The sequence below is a fragment of the Setaria viridis genome, chromosome 9, assembly GCF_005286985.2.
Source record: "Setaria viridis chromosome 9, Setaria_viridis_v4.0, whole genome shotgun sequence".
In the NCBI taxonomy this organism is placed as follows: domain Eukaryota; kingdom Viridiplantae; phylum Streptophyta; class Magnoliopsida; order Poales; family Poaceae; genus Setaria; species Setaria viridis.
The window spans coordinates 31,347,686-31,369,086 of record NC_048271.2 but is presented as its reverse complement, the minus strand read 5'-3'; the positions used below and the strand labels follow the sequence as shown (position 1 = coordinate 31,369,086).

Below are 21,401 nucleotides of genomic sequence, written 5' to 3'. Positions count from 1 at the left end.
GTGTCCATAAACGAAAATAAGATAGAAAGAGCACAGAAATTAATAAGAAGTTGAGTTGGGAGACATACTGGTGGTTGAGGAAACTGTGGTACAATTGTAAGAACTGTGTCTCCTTTCCCCCTTTTAATTAAGATAGCAGCAGACATCACATGCTTTTGCATGACGCATATAATCATCATTATATCTATATTTGGTTCTTTATATTGCTATTTTAGGACCTGTTTGGATAAAGGATGTTTTTTGGAGGTTGCTTCAAGTAATAAAATCTCAAAAAGATTTACTCAGTTAAACACTTCGATAGCAAAAACAACTATGGTGTTTAAATAATTCTACAATTATGTCAATGAATATTTGGCGCTAAGAGCCTTGGTGATGCTTCATATATTGTTTACTGACCTAGGTGGTGTGTAACTCATAATTGTCCTTTTTTATTCCATAATTCAGGTTCCAAGTGAAGAAGAAACAGTTGTTCCGAAACTTCATTACTATTACGCTGTTTGGTGCAGTTGGGACCTTGATCTCTTTCACTGTAATATCCCTTGGTACGGGTTTATTCCTACATTGTTTTTTTTGTGATTTATATCTATTTCCGGTTGCTTCACTCACATGTTTGATCACAGGAAATACATATACAATGGGTTAAAGGATTGGTGCATAAGCGAGAAGTTGAGGCTCGAATAAAAGAGATTGAAGCGGAGTAAACCATTTGCTCGAACAAGGTACTCGGCAGATGTTGCCACTTGTGTTTTTCTCAATTCTTTCTATTTTTCTCAATTCTTTGTGTAATTATGTGTGTTTCTGTCCACTGATAACTGATAAATGAGGCTTGATATGTAGCTATCCTATCCTTTCTAGAGTTCAATGATATACTCGAGTGATGTGTGTGTATGAAATTGATATACTCTATTGCTGTGTGTATGAAATTGATATACTCTATTGTTGTATGTGTATGAAATTGATATACTCGAGGCCTTCTAATATGAAATTTGTGAGTTCGATAGATGCCTGAAATTGATTGGAATTCGGAGAACACTCGAGTGTTGTGTGTGTTGTTTGCCGAACAAGTTGAAAAAGGAAATCGGCCAAACACACCCTTCATGCACTTGGTTATGCTGAGGTTGAGAAGGGGTTCAAGGAAAGGACTGGAATTGTGGCTACCAAGGGTAAGATCAAGAACAAATGGGACAAGTTGAAGGAAGATTTCAAAGCATGGAAGAAACTAATGCTAAGGCAAACAGGGACTGGTTGGGATCCTATAAAGAAGACTATTGCTATGGATGATGAATGGTGGAAAAAAGCTAGAGCTGTAAGTTGGTTAAAAAAATTTGCTATATTTTTTTGCATATGTCAAACCTGTTGGTAATACTTATAATAATATTATGTGCTTATTTCAGGACATTCCGGGTTGTGGCAAGTTCAAAAAGAAGGGCCTTGAGAATGAAGATGAATTAGCCAAGTGTTTTGCTGACATTATTACTATTGGTATTGATCATTGGTCTCCTCATGTTATGAATGTTGAAGCAACCGAAAATGTTGATGTGATACAAGATGAGGCAACCAATTTTGAGCCAGAAGGTGATGATTTCATTCCTGAAACACAAGAGGAGGATATTGGTATTTCTCCTTCACCTGCGAGTGGCAAGAGACTGGCAAGGCCTGTTGACAGGAGTGGTAAAAAAGCGAAGTATGGAAATGCACTCCTAATTCAAGAAGCAGTAACAAGTATGGCAAGTTCAGCTAATGAATATGTTTCGAAGAGACATGGAAAATATTCTATTGAGGAAGTGATGGAGGTTGTGATTGCTTGTGGGGCCAGCTATGATAGCAATGAACATTACATGGCGTCTGAACTGTTTCTGAAGAAGGAGCAAAGGGAGATGTTCATGACCTTGCCTACTAATGAGATTAGGTTCAATTGGCTTAGGAGGAAGTACAATGATAAATATGAAAAATAGAAATTGGCTTAGTGAGAGTGATGTCATTTGTGTATGCTACTATTTTATTTTTGTCGCATGTGTGGTACATTTTATTTTATTGCATTTTATTTATGTATGACAGTTGTATCTTACATTTCATTTATGTCAATGTTCACAGATGTCTTCAAGTGAGTCTGATGAATCTAGTGATTCTGATGGTGAATATTTCTTTAAAATGGTTGAGAGTTGTGGTAAGCTAGCACAAAGTTATCATGACTCATATATGGATAAGGCACAGCCGAGATTTATGTTTTCACAACAAAGTGGAATGGGATGGCTGATGGAGACGGTAAACACTCCAAGGGAGTACCATCGAATGCTTCGGATGAATGAGGTTATTTTTCAGGATCTTCATGATGTGTTGGTTGAGAGGTACGGATTAAAATGATCGAAGCACGTGAATACTTATGAAATGTTGACCATTTTCCTATTCACATGTGGTGGGTGTGAGTCAAATACAAGAGGACAAAATAAGTTCAAACACTCAGGTGAAACTATTAGTAGAAAATTTCATGAAGTTCTAAATTGTGTGGTTGCCATGGCACAAGATTTCTTGAGACCAACAGATCCTAATTTTTGCAATGTGCACAAGAGGATTAGGAATGACAAGAGAGCATACCCACACTTTAAGGATTGCATTGGTGCACTTGATGGAACCCATATTCGTGTGTATTTATCACCTGAAGAACAAGTGAGATATATTGGTAAGACTGGAATTGCAACTCAAAATGTGCTTACCATTTGTGATTTTGATATGCGCTTCACCTATGTGGCTGCGGGTCAACCGGGATCTTTGCATGACACTAGTGTATTGTACCATGCATTGGAAGCAGATGTAAATGTCTTCCCACATCCTCCTCAAGGTAAAGATTTTTCCTTACGTTCCTTTTCATATTTGTATGCACAAACGTATCTTATTTTACATATGTGTAGGCAAGTACTATGTTGTAGATGCGGGCTATCCTAATCGTCCGGGGTATTTGGCTCCATACAAGGGTGAAAGGTACGACTTACCCGAGTGGCATCAAGGTATGAAACCAAATACTCTAAAAGAGAAGTTCAACCGTATACACTCATCTGTTAGTAATGTTATTGAGCGATCATTTGGAGTATTAAAAATGAAATGGCAAATCCTTTACAAGATGCCCAGTTATTCAATGGTCACACAAAAGAAGATTGTTGCTGCTACTATAGTTCTACACAATTTCATACGTGAACATGCTAGCATTGATGTGGACTTTGCTAATTTTGATAGAGATCCTACCTACATGCCTACTATTCCGGAAAGATACAACAAGTATGCCGTGTCTCAACATGCCTCCGATGGATCAACTTCGGAATCAAGCTTTGTGACTATGGACACCTTTCGTGATAGTATGGCTACATCAATTGCCCTAACATGGAATTAGTGCAATGATTATTGTAACGACCTTATTTTGGAACTATGAATTTATTTTGAAATTTTAAATTTTTGGAACATGTAATTTATTATTATTTTGGACTTCAATGTATGTACTTTCATTTTATATTTGTGATAAGTAGTTCAAGTCGAATCAGGGGCAAGAAAGACAATCTACTCTCAAACTCCTCTTTTCTGGAGCTAGGGACACCCTCCCAGCCAAACACCCTCACCAGACAACTCCAACTCCACCCAGAGCTGGCTCCACCTGGAGTTCTGGAGTGGAGCAGCTCCATCCAGAGTTGGAGTCTTGCCAAACAGGGCCTTACTCTCGATAAAGGCCCCATTTGGCATGGCTCCAACTCAGGGTGGAGCTGCTCCACTCCAGAACTCCAGATGGAGCTGCTCCACTCCAGAACTCTAGGTGGAACCAGCTCTGGGTGGAGTTGGAGCGGTCTAGATGGAGTGTTTGGCCAGAAGAGTGCTCTCAGCTCCAAAAAGAGATTGATTTCAGTGTGGATTGCCATTGTTGCCCCCCAATTCAGACCCCACTTGTCATCCTCTCTATCCCCATCTTCTTCTTCCTCAGAAGGCGCGGGTAGGGGTGCGGATGGTGGGACGGCGGGGGTCGGGTGGCCGGTGGTGGGGGAAGGGGTGCGGATGCGCGGGAAGCGTGTCTCAGGGTGGCGGCCTGGTCTGGCGGTGGAGGAGCCCCACCCAGGCAAGATGGGGGCGGCGGGCTAGCGGGGCGCGCTTATACCGGCGGGGTGGGCGGACGGCGGGGTGGGCGCGGATGGCGGGTCAGCGAGGTGGACGGCCGAGGCGTGCAGCGAGGTGGACGGACGGCGGGACGGCAGGGTCCGCAGCGGGGCGATCAGAAGGCAGGGCAGTAGCGGATGGTGGACGGCGGCGGGAGGGGCAGCAAGAAGGGCCACTCGGCAGTGCGTTGACGGGCGGTGGGGGAGGAAGACGGCGGCCGGCGGCGGGGAAGGAAGACACATGCACGGGAGGGAGTCATGGCAAGGGGGCTTGGGAGAAAAGAAACGAACCATTTTTTTAACCAGTAGCATTGGTGGGTAATTACCCACCAACTCCACGAGGAGGTTCATATTGGGTGGTTTTAGAGCTGCAAAAAAGGTGCTCCAAAACTCCACCCTCATTTGCACTACAGCTCCATGAAGTTTTGGGTCTAGGATGTTTGGCTAGAAAATTGGTTGGAGTTGCTGGAGTTCAGCTTCATAGTCATGCCAAACACATCCAAAGTCCATGTTTTCAACTCCAATCAGCATGGTTGCAATGAGGGCTTTAGCCTAGACTGTGTGCAATGTCAGCTGTTGCCTGTGGGGCATTAAATTAAACAGCGTAAACAAGTTAAATGATTTTTTCTAAAAAATACTTTTGACAAATTTATCTAAATATTTTTTTAAAAATCAATTATTTTTTCATACTACTTTGAAAAAAAGCAAAATAAAAAATGAACGATAGCGCAACACAGGTTCAATTTAGGAAAAATTGGTTCTACAGTATCAAAAGAACATCGTTTCAAAAAATACCATCGAAAGATATTCGTCACGTAAAATAAAGATTGATCCGTTATCTATAAATAGCATTCGTTCGAAACTGACGGTGTGAAACTTGTGCAGCTCCTCACCTTCTCCTTCCCACGCTACGCGCCTGCAGAAATTCCCCTCACCTCCTTGCCTGAGCTCTGGCGTAGGCAGATCTGAGCAGGTGGAGTCCGCTCGTGCAGATCGACGGAGCCTCGGGCAGGGGCGGGATCCCAGTTGGTGGTGCGAGCCCGAGGCGACGGCAGAGGTCCGACCGAGCCTGGCGGTGGCGCGCCTGCGCCTCGTCTCGTCTAGGTCGTGGATCGGAGCTCGATGAGGACATCGACGGCCTGTAGCTCGACGCGAGCGGCGGCGGGCCAGTGTGCGCGTCCTCCTTCCGTGGATGAACGACGCCCCACGCCTCGAGCTCCCTCTCTTCCAGTTTCACCATTCCGACCACCAGCAGCAGCAAGAGGAGGGCCCTCTGCGCCTTCACGGTGGCCAGCACTGCCGCAATAGCCTCCATCTCCTCCATGGCCAGGCGCGGCATCTACTCTCGGTGGGGATCGCTCCCGGTACTTCAGCTTGAATCCATGATGAAATTCCTCAATCAAGTTTTGTTTTATACTCCGTACATACTAAATTAAATCAAGTACACAACCATAGATCAAGTACATAGTCAATCAAGTTTTGATGGGCGGCTGCCTGTGCAGCTTCTGCTGGCAGCAATGCAGCAGCTCCACGGCCGGTGCGTGCCAACTCTGGATGCAGCGCGCGTTGATGCCATGGCCGCAGGCCGGCATGACGCGCTGGGCGCCCCCGTCCATGAACTCCAGCAGGTAAAGGTTGTGTCTTTGCTAGAGCGACGGTTGGAGCTTGGGCGGCGCGTGGAGTGGACGGCGAGGCGATAGCGCCTCATTTTTCCTTTTCCAGGCAGATTTTCTAGATGGGGTTTACGACATTAGCTGCCAAAATGATGGAATTTCTAGGTGACGGATGAATATTTTAGCGGTATTTTACTTGACGGAGCTTTTTGATAGTATTTTTCGGAATCGACGTTCTTTCAGTGCTAATGAAACAATTTTCCCTTCAATTTACCATCCCACACCTGACATACCATCACGTGGGTTAAAAGTCTAATGGAAATGAAAATTGGACTTCAAATCTATTTGAATGTGCTATTGCTAAAGTTTAGTAAATGCTAAAGTTTAGCCCATCTCAAGTTGAGCGCTTCCACCCATTAGCACTCTCTTTTCAAGACATGGCTAATGGATAGACTTAAAATTCATGAATGTCACTTTTGCTCCTTTATCTCCTCACCTTTCCCTTTCTCTCTCCCCCTTTTGATCTTTTCACAAACCATTAGCACCCATTAGCACTTGGATCCAACCATATCCTTCGTCGATAGTTTGTGAAGGTAATTCATTTTACGATTATGGCCATATTTGGATGTACTAGATTAATCGTTACCCCAAGCTAAACTTTGGCTAGCTAAACTTTAGCACATCCATGTTTGGAGATATGGGTAATGGATAGATTTAAAGGCTACGAAATATCACTTTTGCTCTTGTTTCTCTCTTCCTCTCCATAAAATTAGGGGTTCTTGACGCTCATTATTGACACACTTTTAGTGCTATTTAACTAGTATTTTCATGCTTGATCTTATACTAACCCGCCACTTGGCACTTGAAATAATCCATTATACATGTTGTATTTTGGAGTATACTGCATTATGATAGGAAATACGACATAATCAATGGGGTTTGCATAAAGAGCTTAATGGATATTTGGACATGGGTCATCGAGAGAATCCAGCACGAGGAAGGAGAGGACTAGGAGAGCTAGAAAGGGCCCAGACCAATCGGCCTGGCCCATTCTTGGGCCCGGTCAGCCTCCCGTTTCTTCAGCGTGACGTCCACAACATCTCTAGGTTTTTCTATCGACAAATGACCCAGAGACGCCACCTATTAGAGACTATAAATACCCTCTCATGGATTACTTAAAGAAGAGTTGGAGAGAGAGAGTAGAAAATACCATGTAAACACCATCCACCGCCACCATAAAGTGGAGCACCAGAAGAGGGAGAAACCTCCCAAGCTGATCGGCTTGGAGGTGCCCAGGCCGATCGGCCTAGGGCTTTCCTGCCCCTGTTCATCGTTGTCATCTTTGGTCCAGTTGATCTACAGTACCTAGAATTGTGTCGACTTGTGTAAGATCATGGAGTAAAGTCTCTATTTGTCCTCGGGGTTGTATGGAGATCTTGATTTGTAATCGTTGAACCTCTTGTTTAAGATCTGTTTGTTATCTATCATATCTTGATGATGCTTTTTCATGTAATGGTTGGCCAGCTACTTTGGGTTGCTTATTTGCTTACCAAGAACTATCATCATGACGTGTTCTTATCATCCAATAGTTGAGTACCCTCGTGTAGTGATAACGTGCGAAAGGGAAAGTGTTGGGCATAGTTCACATCCACTCACGATAACACTTAGATCTAGTTCTGAAAGGGTCTTGTGATGCCTAGAGGGGGGGTGAATAGGTATACTTCAAATTTTTCCAGAAAAACTCACAGCGGTATTAGAACTGTCAGAACTTCTGACGCAGTGCCGGAACTTTCGACACGTCGGAACTTCCGGTACTGTACTGGAACTTCTGATAGGATAGAAGGAGAGCGAAATTCAAAATGAAAGCTGATTCTGCCAATTCTATTTGAATCAAAGTATTGTAAATAAAGTGTAGAGGCTACTCCAGGTGATGAGCAAGCTAGGAACTACACAAATAAGGAGATCGGATACAAACAAACTTCTAGGGCACAAGATAGTAAAGAATTCAACAAGTGAGATAAAGATTTGTTACCGGAGTTCACTCTCACTAAGAGAGCTACGTCTCCATTGAGGAGCTCACAAAGAGTCGGGTCCTCACTAACCCTTTACCTCCCGCAATCAACCACAAAGGAAGATTGAGTCACTTACTATTGAATCCACAAACGATTGGGTAATACAAACGCTCCCGGGCGCACCACACAAAGACGGCGCTCAATGGGCGACACCTAGGCATCTAGAAGCAAGCTTGAAGAGTAAAGAACATGAATCAGAGTCGGAGATGCTTCAGATGCTTCTTGAGATGAACTTCTCGGACTTCAACTCAACCCTCAAGTCACACACCTTCTCAATCTCACTCTCACTCAAACCCTAGCTCAAGGACTCAAGGATTTGGCTCAAAGGGGAGTGAGGAAGTGAGGAATCAATGCTTGGGAGTGTTTGTCTCGAGTTAGGTCAGTAGCAAATGAAGGAGGGGGTAGAGGGGTATTTATACCCAGCCCCCAAAAACTAGCCATTACTGTGCTGGTAATGTACCTGTCGGAACTTCCAACACAGTGTCGTAACTTCCGACAGGGACACCCCAACTGGACAGAGAACGCCTGTTGGAATTTCCGACACAGTGGTGGAACTTCCGATAGGGATCAACTAGGCAAACAGAGAGTCCCTATCAGGACTTTCTGAAAACTTCCAACGCCTGTCGAAACTTCCATCACAGTGTCGGAACTTCCGATAGGGATCGGAAATTTAAGGTTAAGGGTTGTGTCCGTGAGTGCTTTGTGTCTCTCAAAGTTTTGGTTAGCATCTCATTGAAACACCTTTGCATCCCTAAGAAATCCATCCGCATCCCTCTTTATAGTACGACGTTCCTAAACTTAAATTCAAAATAGAAAAGATGAATTAAATCTTCTTTTGAGCTCAATGCCGTCTTGCCTTTGTATGTTGTGCTTCTTTTAGAATTATTTTGTATACCTTTGCCTTCTCTTGACCTTAAAATCTTTTAAACACTCGATAAGCGTGTTAGTCCCATAATTGTGCACATCATCAACACCAAAACCCACTTAGGGGGCCAAATGCACTTTCAAGTTCTTTTATGCATGGTAATTGTATCTGCAAGTGATCCTGCATCCCTAGGATAAGCATTTTATCTATCTTTTTTACATCCATACTCTTTATCTACTTTAATCTAGATCGCTTAGTTCTTTTGTTAGTTCAATCCTATCTTATGCAAAGAACCTTCGGTTACGTAGATAGATTAGTGCTTAGTTAAGCGTGCAAATCCACTTATTCCACAGATTGATAAACCTTGGGGGATTACTCTAAGGGAAGAGCTACAACTGATCGTGCGCTTGCGGTTCATAAATTAGCATGCTAACTGCCATTAACAGTGGTATTTTGGCATTTTCCCAAGTTGCTAGATTGCTTGTTCCCATTACCACACATTACCTCACCTCTCCTAGCTTGACTAAAGTTTAGTCTTTCCATTAACCCTTCTATTTGAATAGACTAGTGCTAAATTTTAGTTGGTTAAACTTCATATTTAAACATAGATTATATCTAATCAAACCTTTTAACTTATAAATCAATGTACGAAAAGTTACATAGATTCACTATGGATGATTTATGTTACTATAGGTTCACTATGAAACACTTTTATAATAAATAGTTTTTAGTTTCAAAATGATTATTTTGTAAAAAGTTGCAAATCCAAAGGGTTGCATTGGACTATGTGTTATTGTTCTAAGCAAGTTACCTTTGGAATCGAAGGGAGCACGGGAAACAAATGAGCTAGAGAGATGTTATGTAGTGTTCTTTTTCCTACTTATTCATGTTACTCGTTATATTTTACACTTTACACTACACTTTACACCGAGAAAAATTAAAAGGTGTGTACACTATTCAAACACAGTATAACCATTCTCAAGTTTCAGCTCCTCATATGTCAAAATCGAAGAAAATTTGCACTTCAAGCTTAATATCCAAGTTTCTCAAATTTTATATGTTTCTCAACAAAAAAGTGAAAGCTATAGTAAAAAATACATGTAAGAGACAATCAGTCATATGGAGTAAAATGCATAAGCGATACATGAATTTGGTAGTGAATGTCATCTTGGTCCCCGAACTTCAAAAGTGCACATTGAAGCCCTAATCAGTTTAGCTGAGGTCCAAATCATAGTGACTTATGTTTTTTTTATGAAACAGGAGGGGCATAGCCCCTACTGATTATATATTAATATAGGTAATAGTAAAAAGTATAAAAAAAGAGAGAGGGGAGGGGGAGTATGAGATTACAACATATTATCTAGCCATAATTCTATTCCTGGAAAAAAATTCTTCTTTCCTCTGTGCAACAACAGGGCAAACTCCTTCTTGAAAGTTTGAAGATAGAGCTCAACAGATGAATCCTTTGATTGTTGAAGATGATGACATTCCTGCTAGTCCAGATGCTCCAGGTCATGAGTATTATAATTCCCATAAAAAAAGGCTGACTGATTTGATGCTTCAGCGAAACAAAAATATCATAACCTGAAAGAGTTTTAGAGATATGAAGATTGATCCTATTCCAACATTCCTTTGAGAAAGGGCACCATAGGAATAGGTGTGGTGTTGTTTCTGTTGTGTCTTGTGAGCATAGGACACAAGAGTAGCTATCCAAGATCATTGTTTTCCTCTGTAAAAGATCTCTTGTCCTCAATCTATCTTTAAGTAGCAGTCAAAAGAAAACTTTATGTTTAAGTTGACAACAGCTATTCCATAGCCATTTATAATATGGGTGCATCTCTAAGTGTCCTTTCATGAACCTGTATGCTTTGTTTGAGATGAGAATCTATGCTTTGTTTAAGCTGTAAAGACTTGTTCCCCAAATGTATTGCCAAACATCCTCTGTATTGTGCTCTTGTATAGAATGTATGTGCTGCTCCAGCTGTGTTAGCTGATTGTAAGCTTCTATTGATAATGGCAGATGAAAAAGGTAATGTAGATGTTCAGCTGCTTTGGCCTGCATGAGGGTGACATTCTTGTTTTTGGTGAAGGAGAATAACTCTAGGAAAGAAAGTTTTTGTACCATATTGCACCACAAATCACTCCATAGATATAGGGATTTTTCAGAGCCCGCACGGGTATAGCAATCCCTTTATAGAGATCAAGCAGCTTGAGTACTTCTCTCCACTAAAAAGACCTCTTTTTTGTTGTTCCTGGTAGTCTGTTATTACTGTAGTAATTATCCCAGATAAGATGAATCCAAGGAAGATTTGAGTGATTAAATAATTTATGGAGATTTTTCAAGAGGAGGGCCTTATTTTGAGTTTTCAGGTCAAACACTCCTAAGCCCCCCTTCTCTTTAGGCATACAAACCATTGTCCAGGCTACTTTTTAGATGGTACTTTCTGTATTTGTTAACAGTAACATGTAGCTTCAAAGTACACATTAGGAATGTTGGGAAGGCAGTAATGATAGAGTTCACTAGTGTTAATCTACCTACTTGCAATAGAGGATTTGAGGTTACCAGAAGTCAGTTCTCACATCTTTTGATTAAGGGTAAAAAGTCAGTTCTCACATCTTTTGATTAAGGGTAAAAAGTCTTTCATTGCTGGTTTGCAATGTCTAAGACGCATTCTCAAGTAGGTGAAAGGTAAGGAACCTGTGACACATCCAATTGCAGTTGCTAGCGTCGAAAGCTTTGAATCACGGGTGTTAATTGGGACCATCACTGATTTTGATAGTCCTGATGACTCAGCAAAAGAGGCTAGTAGGTTCTTGAGGGTGTTGAGCTGGGATTCACAAGCTTCCATCATTATCAGTGTATCATCAGCATATTGAACTATTGGAAAATCTGATCCAGCTCTTGATGGTATAGGGAGATTGAGAAGTTCTTCATTTTTAGCTTTGTTTAGGATAGTCTGTAGGAAATCTGCTGCTAGAAAGAAGAGGTTAGAGGAGGTCTCCTTGCCTGACTCCTCTCTTGCAATGGAATACTTTACCACGAAATCCATTCAACAGGATTGAGGAAGTGCCAAAGTTGAAAATGTTTTCCATCCAGTTTAGCCAGATCTGACCAAATCCTTTGCGCTTCATAATTTGTAACATAAGCTGATGCTCTACTTTGTCAAAGGCTTTTTCAAATCAAACTTGAGAATTAGTAGTTCCTTTTTGGACTGATGACAGAGATGAAGATATTCAAAGGACTATGCTAGGCAGTCTTGATTGTTCTTGTCTTAATGAAACCATATTGCTTTAGGTGAATTAACTCTGTTATCTTCCGCTGAAACCTGTTTGCTAGCAATTTGAACAGTTTAGAAGAGAGATTGTCCTTTTTCATAGTGACTTACGTTAAATGCCCATGTGTCTGCTGATGTGGAGCTAGGTGGGATATAACCTCGACTTTTCTTTCTCCCTCATCTCCTTCCCTTCCTCCATGACTCTCTTAGGCAACAGCAGCCCCAGGCTCACCGTCGAGGTGGCCGAAGGCCCTGCGCTGGGGTGGATGGGCAGCGGCGCCCGACGCGGGTGGACAGCGACGAGCCCGCAGGAAGGACGGCGATCGCAGCTCAACGCGAGGGTGGGCAACGGTAGCCCAACACAGGTGCGGATGGCGACGGCGGTGGCTCGGCACATGCGTACGGAGGCCTTGCACGAGTGGAGCAAACGGCGCTGGCCTGACACGGGGGTGGATGGTGGCGACCCAACGTGGGCGTACAACGGTCGAATCGCAATCATGTGCAGGCGGAGCAGACAGCTGCAGCTCGGCGCGGGGATGTACAACGGCAGCTCGACGCGAGCGTATGGCGGCATCGATCCTGCAGGGATACGGCGGCAGCATCGGTCCTGCAGGGAAGATGGCGGCACCTTCAGCCCAACTGGGGAGGAGAGCGGCTTTATGCGAGCGGCCGGCAGGGGCTGCGAGCCCCTCTGCCCTATCGCCCGAGCTCGAGCACCTTCCTATCGGTGGGCAGGCGATGGAGAGGGAGGAAGAGGGAGAGAGAAAGGGAGGGGAGAAGGTAGGTGGACCTGACATGTGGGACCCACATGTCATGTCCATATCAGTGCATAGTCACCCTGTCATGCAAGCAATTCTACACTGATTATGTAGATTTGGACTTCAGGTGAACTAATTAGCAAGTTTAGGGTATGCAATGTGCATTTTCTAAGTTCAGGGACCTAAATGACACTTGCTAACTACCAAGTTCATGCACTGCCGGTGCATTTTATGAACTAATTAGCAAGTTTAGGGTCTGCAATGTGCATTTTCTAAGTTTAAGGACCTAAATGACACTCGCTACCAAGTTCATATACCGCAGGTGCATTTTACTCAATCGTATGCATGATCTTTTGTAACAGCGACACAATAAAAAATTAATAGAGCAGCACAGGAAAGAACTTCACTTTATCTCGTCAGCTAATTAATTCCATGGGCTAGTAGAAGTCATATATATCATCCACGTCCATGGTTATCATGCCCTTGCCACGTCTCTTTCCAAGGGACGTCACGTAAGCCAGCCGATCCATCTCGTACCCATGGAAGCTCGCGCATGACCCGAGACGGCACCCGACGTCCGGGACGCCGCGGAGCAACCGGGCCTCCATCCTCCCCAAGTCCAGCGCGTACGGAGTCTCCCGATTCGGTCTCGACTCGAAGACGGCCGCGAGGAAGACGACCCCGCTCTTCTCGCAGACCCCCCGCAGAGACACCCTCGTCATCCGGCCGTAACAGCCACTCGGCGCCTGCAGCTGGAGCGTCGTCCCCCGCGACGCGACCCACTTCTCGCCCGGCACGGCGACGTCGTCTTCGCCGCCGCCGTCGTGTTCCCGGAACATGACCCGTACCTTGACTTCGTGCTTCCAGTAGTAGTCATCGTGTATTCTGGCCTCCACCACGCACAGCCTCCCGTCGTCCGGCGAGACGGCGAGCACGCCGGGGCCGTAGCCTCTGCGGCCGCCGCGCGTCCAGTCCTCCGGCAGGGGCTCCAGCGCCGCCTCCAGCGTGCTGTCGAGGCGGAGCACCAGAACGGCGTCCCTGACCCGCCAGAACACGGCACCGCGGGCGGCGGCGGCGGCGGCGGCGTGCGCCTGGGCCAGGCTCCTCCCGCTCACCCTGGCGCCGGACACGATACCCTCCGGGCTCCAGGAACCAGCATCGGACGAGTAGGTCCGGCACGCCGTGAAGTCGCGGCGGTCGTAGACGATGACGAGGCGGAAGGAGGACGCCGAGCCCGGAGGGTCCGCGGCGTTGGTGAGGTCGTCGGCGGTGAGCAGCGCGCACGCGTAGCGCCCGGGGTTGTCCCTCCCCGCGAGCGCCGGGAGGACGCTCACGTTCCCGGTCATGGGGTTGCAGACGGCGAGCTTAAGCCGCGACGCGCGGCAGAGCTCAAGGACGAGGCGGCCCTTCCGGGACGTGACGAGGCGGGATGACCGGAACGGCTCGTCGGCGAAGAGCGCGTTTACGGAGGCGCTCGGGAAGTGCGACGCCAGGGGGACGAAGCGGGGGACGTCCATCACACCGTACTCTTCCCCTTGGTTGAAGAAGCCGACGGGGACGAATTGTTCCGGGTTGGAGCGGCAGATGAAGGAGGCCTCGCCGGACACGAGGCGGCGCCACCGTCTGCAGGTGGCGGCGCAGCGGACGAGGTCGTCCGTATCCAGTAAACGAGCGAAGATGAGGATGAGCATTTCGTCGGCCAAGGGCAGGCCGTCGTCGTCATCGTCATGACCGCCGCCCGGCGCTCGCTTGAGACGCTTGCCAGACCGGAGGAGCATCGCCACGCCAGAGGAAGAGCTGAGGGCTCGAGATGCGGTCAGGATTAGCCGATTAGGAGACCTTTATGAGTCATGACCTACGTAGAGTCTAGATTTGTTTAGGAATCGGTTTTCTTTGGGGCTTTCGAAACGGTTTAGGCTACCTGTCCAGGGGAAAAAAAACGTTAAAGCCAAAGAAAATTAGATACACTATAATAAATTTTCTAACATGTATTTTTTATTTTATTTTTTCTTCCGATTCCGAAGAAAAGATTCAGTGGTACGGGAGGTCTAACCATGGATCTATGACTTGCAAGGCGGGTGCGAATTTGATCAGGAAGTCGAAGTTGATAATGGCACAAATACACGTCAACGACCTTTTTTATTACTTTGTTTTAAAAAGTATATAAGCTGTTTTAATTTTGAAGTTAAACTTTTCAATTTTTACCATATTTTTTTAAGAGGTACGTTCTAGGATTCATACAACCAGCACACACGTGAGCGTGTCCATATAGAAAAGAGCACGCGGGAAACACGCAGCACCATTGAAGTGGGTACCTACAACAAATTGAGCTTGGCACGCTGGTCGAGTTACTTAACCTTGGCAGGGAATGGAATGCTCCTGCCAAGAAAAGGAAAATAATACATAGACCCCGCGCTCTATTCCAGCTTCTGTTGCATTCACCTTGTTCCATGCGTTCCAGAGCAACCACACCAGAACTGATAACGCAAGGCTCTGGCGCAGCTGTCCAAGGTTGGCTGCAGTCCGCACGTCTCTCGCATGTTTGCATTTGAACAGAGCATATCCTTATTCATTCAGCATTCTGCAGACTAGGCAGGGCGTGTGTGAATACTGTGATGTGCAAGCATTCTCAGATGACCTTGAAGGCCTGAACTGCTAGCGTTTCTATTCAGCTTTTCATCTCGATCTCGGATGGCAACACCCAATTTGTATGCCGACTTGAACCTGAAAGTACCTTTTGCAATCATAATGCAAGGCTAGACTAATTGGAATACGCTCAACAATACCAACATGTTCCGGTTTGAAAATCCGATTCAGTATGTCAGTGTCCCAGGCGCCATCAATTGGATTGATCAGGCTGAGATTAACACGACCACCGTGTAACTCCATCCCGCAGGCATGTCACCTCTTGCTTGACATTCAGGGTTTATTTGTTGTGCTGGTGTTATAATGTGCTACAATGTGAAATCTAGTTAGAGAAATACTTGCATATTCTATAGGGTAAGTTCAGCTATACAATGCAAGATTCCCATGTCAGGCTCAGAGAGGAGAGAGGACTACCAATTTATAGGGAGCAAGAACCAGCTAATAGCATATTATATGTCAAAGTATGTTACAATACCAGCGTAAGCAACAACACAGACATTTTTCCACCATGGTTATACCATGCGTCATACCTAGGTCGACATCTACTCACAAACAGAGTAGACTGGTGCAATGCAGCCCAACAGAGTATACCCATGAATATTCACATCACTCGCAACAACACAAGCATTCAAATAATTCGACATGACAGCCACATGAGTACAAGGGAGCGTTAAACAGTTAAGACCTCACACCAAATGATCGATACGAGTTGTTACATAAGATAGATACATCACAATCATAGCAGAATATACGAAACAAAGGTGCCCTATTGGCACCTATTGGATTGCATTATGTCAGTCTCACTGCTTATTATCTAGGCATGAACGGCAAACGGGAGTCAGCAGATGTCATCTGATTTTATCTGCTGATTAGTTGACCAAAGGAAGCCGGCAGATACTATCTTACTATTTATTCAGCTGCAACATTTCCACCATCATGTGCCACGGCACCTATCAGCACAGAACAGATAAACATGTGTTTAGATGCCACCAAACCTTCACAGGAAGTGAGCAATAATGTGCATATGAAGTAATGATTTTGCTGTAACAGAACTCACAGGTAGAGAACATTAAAAGATAAATTTTACTTCAGCGCAATAACCAATTTAATAATTTACGGTTCATTATAACTCTATGTAAGTTTTGCTAGGAAATAATTTAATAAGTTCAAGCATCTGATGTGAGAAATACTAGTTATTTTCTTATAATTTTTAAAAGTGCTTTGGTGCCATAGAAATTCAGATAACTTATAAATTGGTGAATTTTAATTTTAAAACCATAAAGGTATCTGTGTCCTTTTAATAAATATGGGTTCATATTCATTTGTTATATCACTACAAAAAGTTTCATGATTTTTGGAGGTGATTTGAAGATTGTTTCACCTGACTTAACTAACACAAGTGACGGAAATATCAAATAAGGAACGAAAGTTAGAAGTTGGTGTCATATTAGGAAGGGAAAAATTTTCAGCGTCAAGAAAGGAATTAACTCATCTTCCAGTGTCAAATAAGGAATTCCCTCAATATTTTACTGCTAAACCATGCATTTTTCCTTAACTTGGTAACAAAAATTAATAACTTCAAACTCAAAGATGGAAGCAATCTTAAACGCAGATTGCAGATGTCACTGATGATGACAGGACCATGCAATCTTTAGTCAATTAGTCCACAAACTCTACGGGCAACAACTATATCCTATCAATTGTATAATCACTTATCATATAACAGGGGTGAAAACAAGATGGCCCATCATTAAAATGGTTCACATCACAAACTTAAAATAAATAACCTGACAATGTTTCTTCTCTGGATACAATATTTGCAGTTATTCTTTCCATCATTGTACCATATATACAAGGAACAAAAATAAAACTGTTAAGTTCTCATTGGTCATACAGATCCAGTATTACTAAATTGATTATGAATATCCATCTGTTTCGATGTATAACACATTTCAAGTAGAAATTAGAAGTTGAGTAGTAATTTGAAGACTCTGCCAACGGCTTAATGTACAAAACAACTATATCTTAAGGCAAAGGGAGTATAAGTCATAGAATATAAATAACAAACTTACATGTTCAAAACATGAACATATTCTAGGACATATAAGTAACATTCCAACCTATCTAACCATGGAAAGAAACAGTATATTCAATATAATATGTATAGTTCTACTTCAACTACCCAATTCAAAGTTACAAACAGAAAAGTAGTCTATTCCGAACTTCACAAAAAATTCATCAAGGTGCATGCAAGATGAAACAGAAAACAGGGCATAGACTGTAAGCACCTGCAATGCGAAAACCTGTGTAGGGATAAACACTTGCAGAGACATCAGCCTCAAACACTTTTTTGTGCTTCATTGTCTTCAGCTGGACCGTAAAGACCCCAGTTTTTGTCCATATAAAAACCAAATCATCATCCTCAACGAGACCCAATATCCTGACAGGAGGCCTTCCACATGGACGATTATCCATAGAAGGCAGAGACAACAGTTCCAATGGGAGAAATTTATCCAACTCAATGATCCTGCGCAGCACCCATCCTGTAACACCCTTAACATCAGTATCCCAGGCCCACAGGCGCAGGTTAAACTTTGTCACAGCAGCAAGGCCAAGCCCACCATCCTCTGTTTTCATCATATGGACATTCCTCCTGTATATATCATGCGTCTCTGGTGGACACTCAATATGGTATAACCTATGTGTCACCAACTCGAACGCAAGGATATACTTTGACTTGAGCGGCCAATACAAGATGTTCCTGACAAGGATGCTAGGCCTGAAATCAACATCAGATGGTATTGGTGAAGATGCCATCATCTCCCAACTGCGACTTTCTGATGAGTATCTAGTGGCATAGGCATAGCGCGTGGTGGTGAAAACCCATATTACGAAGAAAGGACAAGAGTGGCAATAACCATGGTCAGCATGGTTCGCTGCGCAAACCACAGCAGCGTTGCTTTCAGGCACATGCCCATAATTAAAACGAGGATCCACATCAGGTGGGGCTGATATGAGGCGCTCATGGCCATTTATAGGGTTCCACACAAGGAGCTGATTCCAAGTTGAACCAATGAGAAGGATATGGCTGTGGCGGCAGCCAAGGACATGCCAGTGGATGTCTGGTAGAGAGAAAGATGCTGCTGCCACACGGTTAGGAGGATCCCCGACAGGGAGAAACCGGGGGATGCGAGTGGAGTTCGTGAAGACACCAAGTACTGGTAATCCATGGAGTGCCTGAAAGCGGTGAAGGAAGCGATTGTCAAGTATGAGGGAGTGCCAATGCTTGCAGACAAGAGACGCTCGAAGGAGGCAAGAGGGGTGTGGAGGGAGGAGGAGAAAGATATCAATAAGCACATCATCTGGTAGTGTCATGACGATGTCGGGAAGGAAGGGCAGTGTGATTTATCTCAACAAGCAAAAGCTTAGGGCATGGATAACATTTTTTTCAGCGCCAGCCTGTTAGGACTTGTTCACAATGCCAATATTGATATTAAGTTGGCGACACCTGTCGCAAGATGAACCAAGGAACCATGATGGTTCAATGCCTTCCCCTTTACCTTAAATTGAGGTGGTTAAGTTGGCAGCAGTACGCAGAGATAGTGCAGCAAGGTTTGACAATTCTGCCTACTGTAGGTGCTTTGATATATCTTGACTCAATTTCCTTTGATCCATAAACACATAGGCATTTTCTCGAACCACTTCCTCAACTAATGGTACAACTTTCCTGATGAAAATCGACCTGCACATAGATAAATTCTGCACTCGTTACTAAGTACAGAAAGTGCTCAGTACAAAATCAACAAAGATACAGACCTATGTTTTATTCATTTTTTTTGAGGTGAGGCTTGACCCCATTTCCATTTACCAAGAACAGGAATACTTTAGTATGTAACCCAGAAACAAGACAGAACTTGCGAAACATTGTGATAGAGAACTAGGGCTAAATTACCTGCTTCAGGTGGAAACCTAGTCAACTAATGCAACTAAAAAACCCTTTTAACAGTCAGCTGTGAATATACAGTCTGAGTCAGCAACTCATTTTCAACGGAATAAGTCTACATAACCCCCCAAACTATTACAACTAAACTACTTCACCCCCCAAACTATAAAACCGGGTATTTGACTCCCTCAACTTCGCAAAACCGTTTATTTAGCCCCTTTCCCTGGTTTTGCATAGTGGTTTTAGCCACGTGGCCTGCTGAGGTGGACAGAAACGTTGAGGTGGACCAGCCGCCATGTGGGGCCCACTTGTAAGCGGGCATGTCTAACTCCAGGCCGTTCCTTTCCTTCCCCAGACTCGATCTGCCAACCGTTCGAGACACACTGCATCCGCCCCTGCTCTGACGGGCGAGTTCGCCCCGTGGCCCTTCGAGACAATGCGGGACGAGTGGACCTTGCGCTTGCGCCGGCGTCGTGGCGTCGTCTCTGTGCACCAAGCTCAGCAGACTCTCCGAGCTCTGTGCCTCCATGCCTCCATGGCCGTGCACGGCAGCTGCGTGTACTCAGACATGGTTTGGTTCTCCTCCACGGGATTCAGGTCGGTGACTATTTGTGCAAGCCAAAATTCAGTTTGTGCGTTGGAAAGCTGATGGGGATCTCAATTGTAACACTAAGGACCTCAATTTGGGTGACAGGATCTCAATTGGAGCACTAAGAAACTCGATTTGGGTTACGAGATCTCGGTTCCAGCATTCAGAAGCTCAATCTGGGCGGTATGGTATTGGATTCTAGAGTCTCCACATCGACTTAAGGAGAATGTACTCAACCGGACTGCACAATACATGTCCAAGCACAGCTCGCCTGCACACCGTGAACCCGCTGCGGCCGTTGACCTCCGGCTCCTCACGCTCCTCACCGCACGCGACAGCGCAGGACGAGACCCTGCGGCTCAACATGAAGCCCGTCCTTGACACCATTTGACCGCCTTCCCCGTGCTAGCTGCAGGGGACGGGCGTCCGCAGGGCGGCGACAGCGGCCAAGCTCCACAGTTGGATGGCAGGGCGAATGCGAAATGTCTCCGGCGACTGGCGGCGGAGTTGGGAACGAAACAGAGTTGCTACCATGCCTACTTACAGCTGGACCCACATGTCTGCCGATCCACCTCAGTGTTGCTGTCCACCTACTAAAATCACTACGCAAAATCAGGGAAAGGGGCTAAATAAACGGTTTTGCAAGGTTGAGGGAGTCAAATACCCAGTTTTATAGTTTGGGGGGTGAAGTAGTCTAGTTGTAATAGTTTGGGGGGTTATGTAGACTTCTTCCATTTTCAACCACCTATTACACAGGTCTGGCTATCACAAACTATAAAACTGAACATGAAGTGAATTTCTCCCCTTCCCTCCACAACTTCAAGGGTATGCATACCTATGTTGTAATCTGCAACACATAAATAGATGTTCACAACTTTTGTCACAGATTATCCTCTTTTTCGTGATCTCTTGCATTCACATTGCAAAATCCATGTCATAAATTGCATGTGGCGCAAAATGTGTGGGGTCTAAGTACAGATCATTCCTTGCTTAGCACCAGATCAACTCGTCACCGAAACTCCCCGAAAATACAAGCGACCATACATGGCAAAACGAAATTTGGCAAATGCGTATTGTTCATCCCCGGCTTCGTTCCACTGATGTCACAGGATGCAAATCCGACTCAACAAGGGGCACGGGGTTCAGTTCATTCTAAACCTCAGAAAAAAATTGACGGGGTTAAATCTACTGCTACCGATTAGCATTCGACCACACAGTGAACAAATCCGCAAGAAAACAATCTAGGGATTGCTCGAGGAAGGGAACGAGACTGGGGGAGAAATGTTGGAGCAATCCATCCATCCAAGAAGGCTAGGGCTACTTACCAACGAAGCCCCCAAGCAGATGGGCGACGGATTCCCTTCGGGCGGCGTGCTTCGCTTCGCCCGGTGTTCACAAGAGAGATGGGGCAACGGCGACGGCGGCGGCGGCAGAGCGACAGGGGTTTCGGGGATCCTTGTTAGCTGCGGCGCTGATAGCCTGAACGTGCTGGAGCCCGCTCCCGGAT

The 21,401-nt window shown here is 44.7% G+C and overlaps 2 protein-coding genes across 2 annotated transcripts; both read right to left on the bottom strand.

Moving 5' to 3' along the window:
• Positions 1 to 13,153: 13,153 nt before the first annotated feature.
• Positions 13,154 to 14,763, bottom strand: LOC140221174 (uncharacterized). The gene has a single exon (XM_072290491.1). The coding sequence runs from the start codon at positions 14,492 to 14,494 to the stop codon at positions 13,154 to 13,156; it is 1,341 nt and encodes a 446-aa protein (XP_072146592.1). The 5' UTR covers positions 14,495 to 14,763.
• A 1,187-nt stretch (positions 14,764 to 15,950) lies between these two features.
• LOC117839502 (uncharacterized) lies at positions 15,951 to 21,401 on the bottom strand. The gene is made up of 3 exons (XM_072290883.1): positions 21,220 to 21,401; positions 17,651 to 19,104; positions 15,951 to 16,312 (listed from the first exon to the last, which is right to left on the bottom strand). Exons 2-3 carry the CDS (start codon positions 18,735 to 18,737, stop codon positions 16,272 to 16,274), a joined length of 1,128 nt encoding a protein of 375 aa, XP_072146984.1. The 5' UTR covers positions 18,738 to 19,104; positions 21,220 to 21,401; the 3' UTR covers positions 15,951 to 16,271.

Bases quoted from the DNA above. Each gene is read 5' to 3' on its own strand.
- LOC140221174 (XM_072290491.1), bottom strand. From the start codon at position 14,494: ATGCTCCTCCGGTCTGGCAAGCGTCTCAAGCGAGCGCCGGGCGGCGGT.
- LOC117839502 (XM_072290883.1), bottom strand. From the start codon at position 18,737: ATGACACTACCAGATGATGTGCTTATTGATATCTTTCTCCTCCTCCCT. The intron at 16,313-17,650 runs GTGCTTACAGTC...CTGTGCTGATAG, and splicing joins CACAGGTTTTCGCATTGCAG to GTGCCGTGGCACATGATGGT.